General features: G+C 33.7%; 1 protein-coding gene across 1 annotated transcript; it reads right to left on the bottom strand.

Moving 5' to 3' along the window:
* Positions 1-1,629: 1,629 nt before the first annotated feature.
* On the bottom strand, positions 1,630-18,781 carry LOC149424836 (major facilitator superfamily domain-containing protein 12-like). The gene is made up of 10 exons (XM_089650823.1): positions 18,522-18,781; positions 15,984-16,132; positions 14,302-14,385; positions 13,991-14,213; positions 13,529-13,643; positions 13,040-13,299; positions 12,519-12,708; positions 11,496-11,607; positions 5,192-5,342; positions 1,630-4,101 (listed from the first exon to the last, which is right to left on the bottom strand). Exons 1-10 carry the CDS (start codon positions 18,644-18,646, stop codon positions 3,948-3,950), a joined length of 1,563 nt encoding a protein of 520 aa, XP_089506949.1. The 5' UTR covers positions 18,647-18,781; the 3' UTR covers positions 1,630-3,947.
* Between the last annotated feature and the right edge of the window lie 498 nt (positions 18,782-19,279).

Below are 19,279 nucleotides of genomic sequence, written 5' to 3' on the forward strand. Positions count from 1 at the left end.
TTGCAGTCTTGGCCGCCCTAGGCCCCAGACCATGTAGCCGCCCCTTTCTCAGTACCCATCATATTGACCAGGAGTTTCCAAACTTTTCAGTAAGTTCCTAGGGTCAAAACCGTTTTAATTTTCCTGCCATTATCATTCATGGTTCATGGGGTGAGATTTGTCCAGGTCTTGGCGGGCGGTAGGTACTTAGGAAGTAATTTCTTGTTATCATCTGTAACTTTTTTGTCACGATTGGCCGCCCCTAATATCTGGCCGCCCTAGGCCCGGGCCTACATAGGCCTAAGGGCAAATCCGCCTCTGCCTCTAACCTATTATCGAGTTATGTAACCCACATGTATAGTGAGTACATGTGAGGTATTTGTTTATAATATTTCTTTAAAATTAACAAATCACAGCTGTTCTGTTACCAGCTGTAAAGCGCGGGAAGGTGGGGTAGCGGGTGTTAGTTCTAGGATCAATTTAAAATGATCCAAAAGCAATAATAATGCAGTGTGCACATGCCGGCGCAGTTATTCGTTTGTAGCTGAAAGGTAAATCTAAGGGTTTAAAAAGTTATGTTTCCTTTTTACTTCTACCATCATGTAGAATCACCTCCCGAAATTACTGCACATTCACCCCGGACACCCTGTATATACTTACCTATTCCATATAAATGTTATTCTATTTTCCTCATAATTAGTGTAACTCGCTCACCAAGCACAAGAACCAGTTTCTTATTTAGTGAGATTGCGATTGTAAATATATTTTTTAACCATTTGTAATTTATACTATAAAATCACTGTACTCACTTATATATTATATACTTATATATATGAAAGCAATTATATATATATATATAATTGCTTTCATTGCAATTATATATATATATATATATAATTGCTTTCATTGGGTGATTAAGTAACAAAATTCTGTTTTTAATTTTAGAATTTTTCATTTTGATACCACGTGAAAACTTTGTCCCAGAGATTGAAAATATGAAATAATATAAAATTACATTTTTTAAACTTATACTCTAAAGCAATTATATTTTATAAATTTGAAATTGCTCTCCTGAAAAGTTAATGTTTTTGACTTATACTCACTAAGCTTAACATGAAATTATTAATTTCTTTTAAATAGAAGTACGCATTGTGAATCACTCACAAGTAAAAGTGCTCGTGTGATGTGTAATGAAATTAACCATCTAAAAATGATGTTCATCTTTCTATAGTAATTTAATGTTTTGAAGAAACTAAGAAGAGAAGCTCAAATTTCTTTACTCTTTACTCTAGAATTTATTGTTGAAGTTAAGTAATAACCATTTAAATGCCTGGGATATGTCATTTGGAAACACTATAATTTTATTTTATTTTATCTATTTGAATTTCGTAATAAAATATATCGATTTTCCAAGGACAAACATCACTACCTGCCGAAGAAGTATATTTTTTCTATGGATATTTTTATTTCTAGTTTGTCTCGTTTGCTTTTTTCTGTTGTCACGTTGTCAGTTTGACTGTCAAACCATGTGATTGGTTTATTTATGTGTCAAACGTTTGACAGTTTATGTCGTTTCGAGTTAATGTTTAATTTAAGGTAAATAGTTTATGAATGAAAGTCGATCTGCTTAAATGATTACTTTAATGTGTCTTAACTATATTTTGTCAATGGTTACATAGTAATTTTATTCCCCGAAAGCCTGATTTTCTTGTTGACGGTATTAGCCTTTTCTTATGTTATACCTGAATTAAATGGCAATACGAACATATATTGTTGTCATTCAGAGAACATGATTGAACTCAGGTATTCTGTAAACAAGAATATAATTAATACACAAGCAGGTTTACCCATGACATAATGTACAGTTAATTAATAAAGATGTCTAAGACTATGATAATCAATGTCTAGATAAAATACATAAGCTATGTTATGGTCCGCAATCAGGACCCCTGCACAAGAGCAACTTTAGTTGCTATGACAATAAAATTCAATCAAATTCAAAAAGTCTTCCTTGTGTTCACACCTCCGTACACCGTAATCATAGAATAAAGAGTTATTCTTTGCTGTAAAGAATTTTTATGCACGCAAATAGAATTATTTCCCTAACCACCGATCTTTTAGGCACATATTATGGCAATATCACTTTGTTTGAGCAATTACTACAAGAAACAACTATTTACATGCACAAAATAGGTTATTATCTTAGTTTAGTAATAGTAGGTCTAATTTAGTAATTGAAACGAAACTATCGCAAGTGTCACTCCATAAAAAGTCCAAAATGGCAGCAAAGGGATTGTTTTATGAGGAAAACTTTGATCTCTGTTTTAAATTTTTTTAAATTATAATGGATCTTTTACCATCTATCCCGAGATAAATTATGTTTATTGTAGTAATTAAGTTGAAATGAAGTGTAATTTCCATAATTTGTACCTATAAAAAGGTACGGAAAGATTAGGGAAATATTTACCCATGAAACTGTTGCCCGCAACTAAAGTTGCTGGCGTGCACTGAGTGCCTGAAAAGTTGCGAAAACTGCCCAATTAGGTGTTAGAATGCACAAATGTATAACGAGCAAGTGTTTGAATCGCACAATTAAAATCCAAATCAATATTATATGCAAATGACATTGATATAAACAAAATGTTATTTTTTATTACTCACAAAATTGTAAATGTCGGAAAAGAAAGTGAGATAGTGATGATATACATTACTTAATTAATATGCATGTTTTTAATGTGAAACCGCATAAGAGTTCCAACTGCTCCCAACAGTCTGAAGCCAGTGAGACTATGGCATCCCCAATTGGGGTATGTTGTGAGGCTGAAGATAACCGGGAGGGGAAGGAGATGGGGAAGAGGAGGGTGGGGAAGTACCTAACTATTCAGATCACCAAACATGGCCAAAGCCATTTCAAGCAGACTATGATTCAATTCTGAATGGTGGTCTTACACCAGGGTGATACGGATAGTATCTTTCACTCTGGAACGTGCCACAAATGTACTATATATTATTTTTAAATATACTTGCGCACGCTGGGATTTGAACCCGCGGCCTTCAGCTTGCTAGTTGAGAGCCTTTCTCCTCGACAACTGAGGCTGTGTGTGTATGTGTTTCGATTGTTCTAGAAAAAAAAATTGAATTCAGAATTGCCTTTAACTTCTTGATCGCCGACGCATTTTTACCATGCGCCAGCTGATTCTATTTTCGTAATAACTTGTAAAATAATGTTTTTGTAAATTATACTTTCTTACCCGATAATGTGTTAATAAAAATAAAATATAATCTAACCTAAGCAGTTTCCCCAAAAGAGCTAGTTATACGCTGGTGAAATATTATTTTTCTATTCATCCCTATTTTGGTAAATTTCTCATATTCCGCTTCAATCTTCATATGCACAAATGATTGAAATAACCTGCGTTTCAACTTAATTAATACACGAAACAACTATTTACGTGGGGGGAGAAGCTAAAAAAACATTAGAGTTCCAATTTAGTTCAAATTAATACCCCTAAACAATATTTCCCGTGCCGAGTTCATGCTAAGTTTTGTATCACGAATACCAATTCCGGCAAAAAATGTCACATTATACCTGCATTATACTTACAAGTTCGAACATGTTGTCAACTCTAAATGACAAACTACGCTTTCAAAAAAAGTTTTTTTTTTTGCCAAATATGCAAATACATACTTGTATTTTATAGTAATTGAGTTGAAGTGAAGTTTTATTTAAATAATTTGTGTGAGAATTTGTAATATGAGAATTCTAGTCGTTCTCATTTTTTATGTTTATATTTTAAGAATGACATTTTTATTTATTATAATGTCACTGGGTTTGTCACCTTTAGGTTTAGATTCAATCCATCTGCTAGTTGAATTCTACCATTTTTATGATCAAATAATAATACTCTCCCACTACCCGCAGTTCATTTCACTTCTTTTGTAAAATCCAATGGTTTTCTATGTCATCTCTACGCCACAATGCAAACTTTCCGCTGGCAACATCTGGAGGTAAGGATGCAGCTGATTACTATAGTGATAAAACCAAGGAATGCGCTTCCTCCACACACGTACGCCAATATCTGCCTGTAGTACTGGGGGCAGTCTACTTGATTTTCACACTTACTGTAACACAAAATAAAATACATACAATTTTTTATTTTATTTGATTTCACGCCCAGCTGGGCTTTTACATCTATATATCTTTGATCTCTAAATAGTATAAAATAAATTCGCTATCCGCATCTGTCTGTTTGTGCGCTTAGTTCTTTTAAACTACGCAACCGATATTATTAGGCATTTAACTATCACTTAGAGAATTTCTTCCGAAAGGTTTACATATACAATACATTCATATTTGTATTTATAGAAAGCAGAGAAAAGTCGATGTTTTATAATCAAGTCGTAAAATTGTTTTTTCAAACACTACATTGCTAACTCTGGATAAACCTTGTGAGATACATCGAAATAATGCACTACGGAATTGTATATCTTAACAATGCCTACAGAAAAATCCCAGGTGTATGATGGTGTATGTCTTTCTTCTGAGGATAAGCCCTAGCAACGCCGGGTACACATCAAATAGTTATAAATAAAGAAGAGTGTCTGGTATCTAAGACCGACTAGAGCTGGGTCGACCAATCATTTTAAAAGCAGTGAAGGTATTGATGAAGCGGGTCGAGAGTATCTGCTCTTTGATTGGGTACTTTTACTCATAGAAAAAATTTCAGAGTAGAGAAGAGAGATGATCGTAAGTCGAAAGTACCCGTTGTACCTATGACCCGAGTACCCATCACCTGATCTTTGATCGGGTACTTCTGTTTGATGTAGGTAGGGAGTAGGTAAAGGACTGCCTGTTTAATATTTCAGGGATTTCTACTATCTCCCAATCTCTCAATTAGCCCAATCGCCCATTGGTAATTCCTGAGCAGGTTACAGAAGTTAACCAAGTTTGTTTTTCTGGGGCCAACGGAACAAGATACTTTTAAAACGTGAAAAAATGTACCGCTAACTAAGGCTATCAGGAATAAACAAAGACAACATTGGATCTATCTAACAATAGACTTGTTCACGTTGTAAAAACACAGTGTCTTCTTTGAGTGTCACAAGGAAGGCACTGTGTGTTACTTACCTCGACAGCATAGGTTAAAAGAGTTTTTTTTTCTTCTCACTCAAGTTTATTAATTTAAACTTATTGTAAGGAGCTTCAACTTACTAATTCTCAATAATGATCACAGCCAGGCCAGTGATGAGTTTGTCAGCGAATGTGACCACGGAATAGACCACAGCCCCCTGGTCTGAATGTGGACCAATTAAGTCTGCTGTTATGCACAAACTGGACACCATGGTTATTGAACTTCCAGCACCTTAAACATTACAATTAACACCAAACAACTTCATTATTAGGGATTAATGTAAAACACCTCCAATAATGGAAATTTGTCTGAGGCCCACATTTTAATTATTTTTGATGAGTATGTAACTAAAATATATATTTTTTAAATCCACAGCTGCACACGGGATGTAAGATAATTACATTTCAGAAAATATGACCCTTAACATCAAACTTTTTATTGTCTTCAAAAAAAATCTCTTAAATAAAATAAGTACATACTTGTAAGTCAGTTTCATAATACTGTTTTATCACGTGATACCTCACGAGAGCACCCCTGTCGGTACAGTTCAAAGACACAGGAACTATATCGCCATGCTTTTGGGCAAAGTTGTGAGGCGGGTAAAGGTAGGGGTTTATTATTGTGGGTCTTGAAGAGGCCCGGATTATATGAAGTAGAATTAGGCCGAAGAAAATTTGAAAACTGCCAAATGCAAAAATATTTTATTTTTATATAATATTAAAAACACCATGATGTGTGAAATACCAGATTTCATCCTAATAAATATTAGCTACAGAAGTTCACGACGCCGATTAAACATGGCCTTTGAAAATTTTCAACACGGCCGATGAATATTATGAATTTTAGAAGAAAATTTCTTCTGAAAGCTCATCACTTTGTGATGGCATTATTTATTTTTATTAAAACACAAATAACTTTGTTTACATCACTTTGTACACTTAAGGACGGGTTGTTTCGGAGAATTTGAACAATTCATCAAATTTCAACGCTCATTTTCGGGTTCTGTGAAAGTCCTATTCAAGTTCTGTTATTATATCATTGTAGGCTAGTTGCTTGAGAAAACTGAAATAAAAACAGAACTTGAAATTTTTTTTCACAGAACTTGAAAATGAACGTTGAAATTTGACGAATTGTTCAAATTCTCCGAAACAACCCGTCCTAAGTGTACACCGTGTAAACTTACTCTTGATGAGGTGAACTTCGTTACACTGTGTATACTTACTCCTGATGAAGTGATGTAAACAAAGTTATTTGTGTTTTAATAAAAATGAATTTTATAACTTTTTACAGAAGCTGAATGAAGCCAATTCCATAATTATGTAAGAATTAAATTTCAATACAATATAAAAATAACCTAAATTACTGCTAAATAACCTTGAGATTGTGTTAGGTACAGTATTTGCCCAGTAATCAATCATTTAAAAAAGTAAACAATAAGATATTGTTATTTTCGAATTTTGAATTCAGTTTATAATGAAATTACGCAATTTCCTTCAATGCAATAATCTGCATTCTTTTACAAACGGGGTTGTCTGTTTTGTAGTTCAAGGTATATGGCCCCAATATGGCACCAATCCTTTTAAAATTCTGCAACAGTTGCAATTGGAAAAATGTTCTCTCTATTTTGTAATTTTATTTGCATTGTATAGTTTATTTACTTCTTGAAGGTCGGATATACGACTGACTACGTTCATGTATTATTCTTTTTGTCTTATAATCTTAATCACATGCGTCACGCTTGTGAAAAGTGACTAAATACTATCTAGTTAAATGAGCGCAGCAAAGTTCTGTTTTAATTCAACAATTTTGCATTTCGTCTGTCTATAAATTTGTTTGTAGGTTCCATTTCTGTTTCAAGACGGTGGTCGTATTAATGGTTCAGTAAAGATTCTTGTTTCAAATGTGACATCGATGTATTTAAACAAAGCTGTCTTATTCCCATTTTTTCAATATTTTGGTACCTGAAGAAAGTTCGAAAAAAGAATTGGAGTTGACGTAGTCAATGAGATTTCTTTGGAAAAATTGAATGTAGTTATGCAAACTGGATCCAACCCACAAAAGTCTGAAAATGAGTTAACTATACCACTGCAAAGAGATTTTTTTTCTTCATATTCTACAAATAAGATCCATGCTATTTAGTATCTCAGTACAAACTTATGCTTGTGTAAAATATTACCAAGGTCTGTTAGTGGGTTTTTAATATTTACAAAAAAGATTCAAGAAGAATGAATCTAGTTTGCAATAGTAACTAAAAATTTCATGTGGGGTCCAAAGCAAATGGATTTTTTAACTTAAGGCGATGCACTACGTCGTGTAATATTTTAAATTGAACCGTTATCAATAACAACCCTTACGTAGATGGCGATAAGGTTTCAATTCCCGCTTAAAACCATCCGCCTGTTTTGATTTATGCAAGAAAAAACATGGCTAAAAGTGCCTTTTATTTTATTTTGTGGATGTTCAGGGATAAATATTTAATTTTTTTTCGATCATTTTATAAATAACTTAATTTTCCACATTACACAATAAAATCATAACCGAAAATGGGTTCGTAAGTAGGAGATTTTGAACTTTAAAGCAGTTTTCATAGGCCTTTACATTATTTTTTTCAGGGCTTATAAAAAGACTTATCTAAAAAATACTCGATTATTTCAAAGGCCAAGATGTATTCTACTCGCAGTATTTAATTAAAGCATCTGAAACATTTCTAGGCGACCAAATTTTCAAATGAAAACACATGATTTTGAATTACTACGTATGGCATCACCTTAATTGATTTTCAAAATAGATCCAATTCGCGTGGATCCTTTTAACACTGGGATGTATCAAATGATTTTTATTTCATTAATTTTTCCAACGAAAACCAATCAGCATGGTTCTTTGTTGCAAATCTCAAATAGTCTTTTTTTTCTCTACTTATTTCAACATAAAAGATCCACGTATTCGCGGTAAAATGCAATGGATCTGTTAACGCTTTTAATAACGAATAAAATGAACAGCAGGATGTGCTTTTGTTATGTTTTTTATGAAATGGATCTTCATAATTGTCAGTGACAATTATTTAGGGTAGGCCGTCAAAAGGCAAAAAAAAAGAAATTTGAGTTTACCAGAAACAAAAGAAACAAACAAAAATATGTACAATACTATTTCAAAAAAACTACAGACGTGAAAATTGTAATGCAAAATTTCTAATGCCCTAGATGAAAATCAAAAAAAATATGACTTATATTAAGTGGATGTATGTATATAATAATAATAATAATAAGCCTTTTATTCTGAACTTCTGTTAGGTACATTAATATTAGAAATATTTTGTTTATTATAATATATCCCGAAGCTCAGTTTGCCTCAGTTTGCCTCCATCTCATGTTTTGACGTCCTCTACTTCTCTTGCCATCTCTGGGATACCAGTCAGTGACATTTTTACACCATTTCTCTCGTGGGTCTCGGATCATATGACCTGTCCATCTCCATTTTTGTTGGTCTATTTGGGTAACTATATCGGCAACATTAGTTATCTCCCTTATTTTGCTACATCTCACTCTGTCCTGTTTTCTTATTCCTGTCAAACTTCTCTCCATGGCTCTCTGGCAGCGTTCCAACTTTTCTCTGTGGCGTTTGGTGAGTGCCCAAGTTTCGCATCCATAGGTGATGACTGGAATTATACACTTGTTGAAGAATTTCCTTTTTATTATGTATGTTATTATGGATGTATGTAAGACTGGATTTAAAAAAATATCCCTATTAAAATACAAAAACATTTTCATAGGTTCAATCAATAGTGAATCAAGCGTCTGAACAAAACATACATGCAACAAGTGTGATGCTTTTGCTGTTCAAGAAAACAATTCAGAGGCTGAATGCACCATCTGGTTAATGAGCGAATTAAACATCACAACAACTTGTGGAAGTGTTTTCAAAATAAAATGAGAAGTGACTTGATGATGGCTAAAACTGATCCTGAGGCTGAAACCATAACGGTGACTTGATGATGGCTGAAACTGATCCTGAGGCTGAAACCATAACGTTTAACTTACAAGTACTGTTTTTTTTTGTAAAAGACCGCTGTAGGTGTAAAATCTGAGCATTCATGTTGGTTCAGATGACAAAATTTTTAGAAATGAATGGGTAGAAGGTCAAGTTAGAAGGGGTACTCAGGAGGTGGCGTCTTGCCTTATTAGATACATGAAAAAAAATAAATGCTGAGAAACCTATTTTCTGGAGCGAGAGTTGCGGCTGTCACAACTCTCGCAAAAACCGAAACATAAAGATAGTTTCCTGCCGATAGTTTACATACTTTAGCCAAATAGATACAGCACTCAAGATACATACTAGAATATACACTCCAGAAGACCATATTCATATAATGCAGACATGCAAATGCAAAAATCCCTGAACGGTCATTAAAAAGGACCCTTCGTATGTTTTCTGCTCTGTCGCATGTGGGAAAGAATATTTTGTATAGAAAAAAAACAACGTGTGGAAAAAAGTTTCATGTTTGAAAACTAAAAAAATTCTCTTGCAGAAAGATAAACCCTTTTTCCATTTTGATGAGATCTTCATTTGAGGAAGCTTTTGTTGAAGTGGACATAAAAGGGGTCTTCGTCCCGCCATGCTAACATCCTGACATGCACAGGATCTACATATAAAACTTATTAGAAAAAAAACTCTATTAAAGAAAAATTTACAGGACACCATTGAAAAATTACAAATTGACTTAAATTATGTAACACTTTGGTTAAACCAAAACAAACTAAAATTGAATGTTATGAAATGTTATTTTTAATTGTGGATAGTGTAGGTGGAAACGAGCAGGCAATACTAAAAATTGATAATGTAAACATAGAAAGGGTGAGTAGTATTAAATATCTGGGTGTAATATTAGATGAAAAATTAAAATTCGATGAACACTTAGAATACATAACAAAGAAAATTGCTAAAAAAGTTGGATTCATAAAAAGGATCAGAAATAACTTGGATTTCAAGACAACGCGCCTTTTTTTACAATTCTATTGTAACTCCGCATTTAAATTATTGTTCCAGTGTTTTATTCTTATGTAACGAAGCCCAAAATAATAAACTACAGGTTATACAAAATAGGGGGATGAGGATGATTTTAAAATGCAACATTTTTGCTAGAGTTAAAATTATGTTACAAAATTTAAATATGATGACAACCAAACAACATATAATATATAATACGTTAACAATGATGTATAAGCTTTAAAATAATATGCTCCCAAACTATCTGCAAAGAAATATTATATTATACCATGAAAATGTTCACAATTATCCTACGAGAAGACGCAGAGATGTTAGGCTTCCTAAAACTAAACTTTCATGCACACAAAACAGCGCGTTTTATAAAGGGCAAAAACTTTATAATAACCTACCAAATGTCGTAAAAGAAGCCCCAAGCTTTAGAACTTTTCGTAGGACATGTTCTTTGTATGTAAAAAATAATTTTTTATTGTTGAACATGCTCACCAATATTATTTTAGTCACCTAGATATCTTATATAATGTAATTTTGTGTATTTATCATTTTCTCTTAAAATGTTATTTTTTGTACATTGTATTTTTTGTATTTTTTATATTTTCCTACTAGATGTGTGAAAAAATTAGCGTACATCTAAATAAAGATTCAAAAACAAAAACAAAGGTGATGCTGATGGATTTTCGGGCAGTTCAGATTTTGATATCGAACGTGAAGCGTAATGTTGATGGATGAAGATGTGAACTCGATAATTATTTGAAAACTTTTGTTGTTTTTATAACATTTAAATCTTCCTTTCTGATATTTCTAATTAAAAAGACATAAAATGTAATCGCTTTCAGTCATATATCTTTTATCATGTATATCTGTACCTATTTGTTACCCACAAATAGCATTTTGTTAAAGAGATCCATGCCAATTTTAATGATTATCTCTTCATCTTAGTAAATCCTACATATTACACACGAGCAAGTAACAGAAAAAAGGACAGTTAAATAATTACACAATATTTTTAAATCCAACTTTTCCTTAAAACTGATTATCTCAAAACTATGTTTGTGTGGGTTGGATCCAGTTTGCAGAACTACGTCCAATCGTATAATTCTTTATTTGAAGTTCAAAAAAAGTCATAAATAATATGGTTTATTCGTAGTTATTTAAGTACCTACTTTGAGGAAACTTTGGTTTTAATTTTATTAAATAAGAGAAATTTAGAAGAGTTCTTCTATTCACTCAAAGTAACTAGTAGAGTTATAATCGTCTACGGAGAAAACATGCCACATATGGATTGATGGAGATGTAGGGTTCCGGGTTATGAATCCTGCTTGTGTCTCTCAATCTTTTCTCCATTAGAGAAAAAGAAGAATAAGTAATAATTTAGTGAAGTACCTAAAAGAGCAGCTACTGCATAAAGTTGGAATGGTCCAGAAGTGGGGTTCAATGATATGGCCACCCACACGCAGCCACTCATGCTCACTAGAGATCCTAGCATGTACAGCAACTGCAAATTAGACTCAGTTTAATGTGAATTTATCTTGTTCAATCTACCCGTCCTGCAAATCATAGTGCTTATCATTTCAAATTGGCTTATTGACACTAATAAATTCCTAACAATAGTAACATTTAATTTGGGCAGATTGTGTCAGAATTTTAACAATTCAATAAATTTCAAAGTTAATATCCAAGTTCTGTGAAAGTCCTAATTAAGTTCATTTACTATCCTAGTAAAGCCACAGCGCCCTTGAGGTGATTTTGCACAAAAACGGCGCTACATAAATCATCCAAATATTTTTGGTACTGTGAACAATCGGTCCATGATTAAATAATAACAGAAGTGAATAGAACTTTCACAGAACTTGAATTTTTTCAAATTCTGTTAAACAACCCATCCTTAGTGTACTAGTTTTAGTTTGTACATGTAAATGCTTTTTGTCGATGCAATATAATTTTTTTTTAAATTAATTTTAGAGGTACAGGAACCCATTAGAGAATAAATTAAAAAAAAATTGATGATTTGATAGGTAGATGCTTGTAGGAAATACTAACATGTAGGTTGTTATCTACCTACTAAGCAGCATTTCAAAATATTCGGGAAGGTTAATTGTTTTTCCATTAGAAAATTCATTAATTTTTAAATGTTCATAAATAGACGAACCAATTTGGGATTGTGATATTTTTTTATGTTTAGTTTTTTTTCTTGTTTACAGATGTGTGTGGAACAGAAAACAATTCATACACACAATAGTGTTTTGGGTATTACATATCAATTTTTTTCTGCAGAATATGGGATTTTCTTATTCATCCAGTTTGCAATTTGTTTGGATATTGTTTGTTTAGTTTTCATTATTCTAAAAGTAATGTGTAGTTAATAATATATACTCCAACATCTCAACTGGAAAACGACAATTGTACCTTATTACTTATAAATCGAGTTCTGTATTTCAACAATATGGAAGTGAAGAATGAGGTAATGTATGAAACCAATGGTACGCTGGCAATGGCTTCCACGGTCTCCGTTGTTTCTGGGGAATTGAGTCTCTCATCTAAAAATAGGGGCATGTAAACCAAACTCAATGCGCTAAAAATCCGTGACGCCACATACCTGAAATGAAAACTTGTTTTAATTGTGGATATCTAAAACATAAAGTAAAAAATATAATATGTGTGTGAAGCAGGAAAAACTCTTGATATTATTTGGAATAATGTATAGGTCACAACTATTTTCAGCTCTGAACGTTAATACCATCATGAGCTACATCACCTTGAAATATCATTTTCATTATATTAAAAAATAATTCAAGAAGCCATATTGTTTGTTTGTGTCTGTAATAGTTGTCAATAAAATTTATTAAAACGCTTGCACAAAATTTTCAAAACAATGGAATGTAACCAACAACTGACCTTACTGAGATGATTGTAAGGGTTTTACTTACAATAAAGCTGACTGATATAACAATGGTGATAAAAAGAAATTCTTCTTTTCCACTTTTGGTCCGGAGATTTCTTGATTAATGTTTTTGGTACCATACAACATGGAGCCAAGAGATTCTTTAATGACAACTTCATTATTTTTTAAACATTCCTTCTCACGTTCAATTGAATTGCGTCTGTCAATGTTTTTTTGGTGTTGAAGACCGATATGAAATGTTATAGTCAGGAAACCTCCAATAGCTGTCAGAATCAGGGCGACATCCTGCAATTACAAGACACTTATGGAATTTGTGATGATACGCATTTTTATCTAGAACAACATAATGTTGTAATTGTGAGAGGATCTTCCACTCAATAACAAACAAATTAACAGCTGGGTCACTTATTTGAAACACAGATAGCTTTTCTTTGTCACCTTTTACTTTCATCTCTGATAAAATAACTTAACCTACTGTTGTATTTTACATAATATGGTAAATTTTATAACCTACCCTGAATTTGTAATCATCCGTGGGTCCCAAGGAGGACAGTGTATTGTCTTCTATCCGTAGAACTCCCCAAGTAATCAGGTAGACTGTAACGCCAGAACACACGGAAGCAGTATATCTAGAAAATAATTATTTAGTTTTAGGTTTAGAATGTGGTACCGCAGGAAAAACTAAATTGCCCAAAGCTGGGGGAACTACGGCATCCCCGATTTCGGTAATGTTATGAGGCTAAAGGAAGTAAGGGAGAGGAAGGGAAATAGTAAATCTGGCTTCTCAGATAACTATAGCTAAAACTATTTTAAGCAATGTTTTGATTCTAAAGGGTGCCTCTCCGGGACGATACTGTACTTCCAATCAGGAAAATGTACAAATAAATATACATTTATAGAGTACACACCTAGGATTTAATTTACACTATGATTATTTCTGAATTTATTATGTATTAATAATATGAGTTGTTTTTACCGTATTGCCGTGAGTTCTGATCTCTCGTTAAGATTTTGTGTCAGCGCAGGAATCATAGCAAGGTGAGATATTTGTACTATCGCCCATCCACATTGGAATACAACAATCACAATGCCGTAATAGAATGGCTGCCACCAAATCAGGTAGGAGCCCTCAGAGCTCATCCAGCATCCCAGGCACCTAGAGAATATAAGCGGGAAACTGCACAACACTAATGCCGTCCCTATCAACAGAAATACATTTGTGTAGTTTTAACATTGTATGACATACCTTTTGATAAGCATTTAATTTCTCTTCACTTGCTATATTACCTGCTAAATGCCATATGCGCTTACTGCCCCACTTATCTGCAAAGACTCCGACAACCGGAGTCGCTAATGCATCCATTACTTGACCTGAAATATAAAATTGTCATTATTGAACAAACAACAACAATTGGCTAAAGTTATGCCTAGGTCCCTCTATCATTAGCCAGGAATTTCCCTACTATCCTATATTATCCATTATTATTCCATTCATTTACTACCCTTTATTCTTACTTTTTCTCATTTGGTGGATCATTTGATACAGGATGAAATGATAAAGATTCTAATGTAGTGCTCTTATACATACGTACAAAAAAATTGTACTACCTGTATTACAATCTTACTTATGTAATCCGTTTTGCAGATTATCTTCAAAATGGGGGAGGTATTTTGCAGCAAAACTCGACATTCTTATTTATGTCACTCCAAGCACCAGATCTGGTAGTTATTCAAATTAACCCAGAAAAATAACCCACAACTCACTTTCGAGTATGTGCGAATGGACATTTTTATTTCGCTTTCTCGCAAAGCTTACCATTTTATTACAACCGTTTTTTAAATTTATTTAACAGGAGGCCTTAAGGAAAATAATTTGCCTCAGGCTTATGTCATCTTTGGGGATACTGGGAGGAAGGTCTGGATGCTGTGAGAAGATGAAGGAGTGACCATTGGTCTTGAAGAGACCCATGTTGTAGGAGGGAGGAAACATGGAGGTCGGTAAATCGTAGCACAGCCGAGCTATTGAACTCTAGAATGAGTTGTAGAAACAACCAGTTCTCATGTGACAAATGTCAACCGTGCACAAATGATGGGCGCGCGTTTGGTGTGTTTCCCAACTATGCACCGGTGCCGAAGGGATCAATGATGCTAGTTATTCAGAGCATCTTTCATTGAAGTACTGGTGGAATAAGGACATCATTCCTACCTGACATTGTGCTCTAAAGATTGCAATACGTTCGTTAAGATAGGGACATTTATCAAACAGAATGCCCTTTTCTGCACAGAGTCAAGGGTTGTTTTCAAGCTCCTTGGGGCTCCAGACCAGAGGTGGCTGCCAAACTCAAAAGTAGAGATTTGTATTTGCGATTGCACTTGCAATTTGTACTAGGTCAGCAGTACTACTAAAGTATCTACGGTACTGTACAGTACACCCAGCTTCTGAAAGGTTAACTTCAATAGGCTTCAATGAACTCTGACTTCAATGAAGCTTCCATGCCTAAGTTGGTCACTTAGAGTTACACAAAGAATATCAATAGAAGGCATATTCGGATTTCAATCCTTTTTAGATGTAATCAGACATCATTGGATCCTTGAAACATTAAATTCGACTAGGTTATTCTTACCCTAAGAGAAGAACCCTCTCGAGGTGGCCGTCCATTCTCTGCTTCAAAGCCCTCCACGCTTTTGGAATTTGTGTTCTTTGGGTGCTTGTCAAACAAAAAGCTATCATGGACTGTACTGTCATCCACATGAAAAAATGAATTGGTGCACCCTACAAAAGGTCATTTATGGGTAAATAAACAAATTCGGAGACAGAAACGATCCCTATGCGACGCTTTGAAGTATTTCCACTGTTTAACCTATAACATCTGCATGCGATGCCGGATTTGACCTTTACTTAGTCTATTTTAATCTCATTGTCTTGACTCGGCAACCTGATAACTTATTAACTTTGATAATTTTATTACCTAGTAACAGCATGGACCCAGCAGTTGTAGACTCCATGTCCAGAATGACCTGAAGGAAGAGCAGGGTATAGGAGAACCACATAGCAGCGCAGAGGTCATTGTAGATGTGACCTACGCCAAAAGCAGCCTTCTGCAGCCATGTCAACGGACTGGATGTTATCATGAAAAATGAAGTTATTAGCAAGTACCAATTATTATGATAGTAGAATAATACCGCTGTCATATTCTGTTAGATGCATTATTTATGAGAACATGGGAGAGGTAATTTAGTAGCAGGATGACATTCTAGAAATTTAATTTAAGACCGTCGTCTCACTGGCTTGGTAACGGTAAGGAATCGACAAAAACCGAAGATCCTGCCCAGAAAAGTTAAGTTCGATATGGTTTGCAGCGCAGCCATTTTGGGACTTTCCTGCGCTGGATCTCTGGTTTTTGTCGATTCCTTACCGTTACCGAGCCAACGGGACAACGGGCTAAGACAACTACAGAGAACATTCAAATATCAGGACCATGAAGTTTTCAGTTGTACAAATAGCTGATGCATTTGAATTTGAATAGAGGCAGTTGCTTTGTATTTGTACGTACCTAGGAAAATACAAAACTGCAAGGTTTTATTTAGAAGTTTTAAATATTTAAAGAAAACAAAAAAATATTTCTATCAATAAATTGCAAATAAGAGCTTCAATGGCTTTACGCTTTGCAGGTATTAGGTTTTTCTAGTCATATTACATAAAATTAACCTTACTAAACCTACCATAACTTAAAACCTAAAGTAACATATTGGTAGATACATATAATAAAAAAATATATTGCAAAGGGATTTAATATTTTTAGGGGGTGTTTCACTATTCTCTTCATAGCTTATCCATAGGATAACGTATATTTTCGATTAACTATTTATTTATTTATACAATCCAAGTTTACTATTCATTACTCCAGCCATCCATTTACTATTAGTTACTCCAGCTTATAGATAAGCCAACAAGGGGATGGTGAAATACCCCCCTATTCTACTCCAACTTCTAAGTCTAGATGTTTATTGATTATTTCAAACCAGAAAGTCGTAAAACTCTCCTCCATAACTTCTTGCCGTGAAATACAATGCAACTCCATAAGCTCTTCGGTAGTCAGTACTTGACTGTGTTCTTCCTCAAGCTCATCAATATCGTTGTTATCCACCTCCAGTTCCATGGTATTGGCCAAAGACACAATCTCGTCGACTGCAGACTCCACGGGTATTCTTTCAAACCCCTCATCTGTGAAAGTGATCTTTCTAAAACTCTTTGAGAGTGAGACTTGTCCCTTCAGTCACCTCAAAACAACGCTGGAAGGGTGTTTTAGTGGAGAGTTTCAAAGTTAGAAATAACCTGCTGAACCATAAGCTCGAGTAACGTAGTGGTGTTGCATCTATCTTCTTAATTTTATCCTTGTTTTTGATAGTATAACTCGTGGATGTAGACCGATTGAATGTGCTCGCTAGATCAGACACGCTAACACCTTGTTCTCGCTTTTACTTGCTCGCGTTACTTTTATTCTCTTATCGCTGTCTTTTTTTGGTCTGAGAGATGGGACTTGCCCTTTCTGCGTCACTCGTTATGCGAAATGTCGCTTGTTAATGGAGCATTTTTTTCATCATCTGTTTTGCTCATTATGCAAATTACTCGTTATAGGAGGTGCTCGTTATGAGAGCTTCCACTGTATTTACTTTTTTGTATATATTTTATATTATTATCTTATATTTATTTATATTTATTTATTATATTTAAGTCCAAGTTTACTATTCTGTACTCGAACATATGAATAATGGCCATATATCGGATAAGTTGGCCGAGTTTTCTACCTATTGTGAGTATTTATGTTTATTTGTTCCTATAAGCTATGTTATGGATAAGCTATCAAGAAGATGGTGAAATACCCTAATCATTTTTCCATTAATCAAAGTAGAAAACTAATAAGTAATTTAATATATTTTTTTTTTAATGCTGTTCATAAACTCATAAGTAGATGAACCTATCATGAACCTATGAAACAGCCAAAACGGAGATAAGTATATATTTTTTAACTACAATTACGATTACAATCAATTATTTTCAATCAATTATCAGGACAAATTATTTTAAAAGAATTCATGTTTTTTGGAAATCTTGCAACATATTTCAATTGCGTTTTTTTTTCATACCAACCCGAGTGGCATTGACCTTACTGTTGACCTCACAATACTGACGTATGAATGACGTCACCCGTACCACGTCATTTTTAAAATGCAAATTGAAAAAAAAAATTAAATATGGAACTAAAATTTGTAACAAAATACTGTTATTTCAGTTAGACGATATATTCATATATTAAAAAATACTGTTATTTACGTTAGAAGGAAATTCATAATAAAAGAATTGACTAGATTTCCTTATTTGTGGTTCGGGCCCATGGGCTGCAGCCTTGGTAGCCTGTCCATAAATACGTCCTTGTTTGGTGTGCGGCAATCAGTATTATCAAATTATCAGAATTTGGCAGAAGAATATATTTCAATCAACTTACGTACTCTCCACTTGTGCATCTCTTGGCCCACCGTATTGTTGATAAGGAATTGATGAAATTCCATTGACATCTCTATGTACAACTTCGCTATTCTTGATCAATTTCTGCTTTTCATCTTGGCTCATCTTTCCGACAAGAAAATATTTTACTGACAATCACAAAGTCAACAGCTGGCATCTGAAAATAATATTATCTTGCTAGAAATCATCTTAAGTCTTTCATTACGTAAAACTTGTTTTGTCAAGTCAAACAAGTTTTATATTATGCCGTTAGCTTCAGCATTACTACACACTCTTTATACGCAGCATCTCTTATTTTTATAATGTAGTCTTACACCTGAGGTGGTTCTTTACAAAAAAATATATTTTTAATTTTTCTGACTTTATGTCCAGGTTAAATCTTCCCCACAGGAAAAACTAAACCCTTCCACAAACTTTTCCACAAATGATCATCTAGTCAATCCACACTATGTAAGTGCATTATATAAGCATAATAAATACAAAACAATACAAGAACAACAACACGTCAACTCACAATCAAATGGGAAAATAATTCACCGACTCCAGATATTTTTTCATATCGGAGGGTTCGGCTCGGTAGAATTCTGGACTCTAATCTAACTGGACCTATAAATCCTACTGATCCTTTAATATAAATATTTAAAAAATGTTTCGTAATCATACCTACATGTATTTAAAATGACTGATTTTTGCATTTTTATACATACATTCTTTGACAGATCTAATACGCCTAAATTT

The sequence above is a fragment of the Hesperophylax consimilis genome, chromosome 3 (assembly GCF_061612785.1).
Source record: "Hesperophylax consimilis isolate HC1 chromosome 3, BYU_Hcon_1.0, whole genome shotgun sequence".
NCBI classification, from domain to species: domain Eukaryota; kingdom Metazoa; phylum Arthropoda; class Insecta; order Trichoptera; family Limnephilidae; genus Hesperophylax; species Hesperophylax consimilis.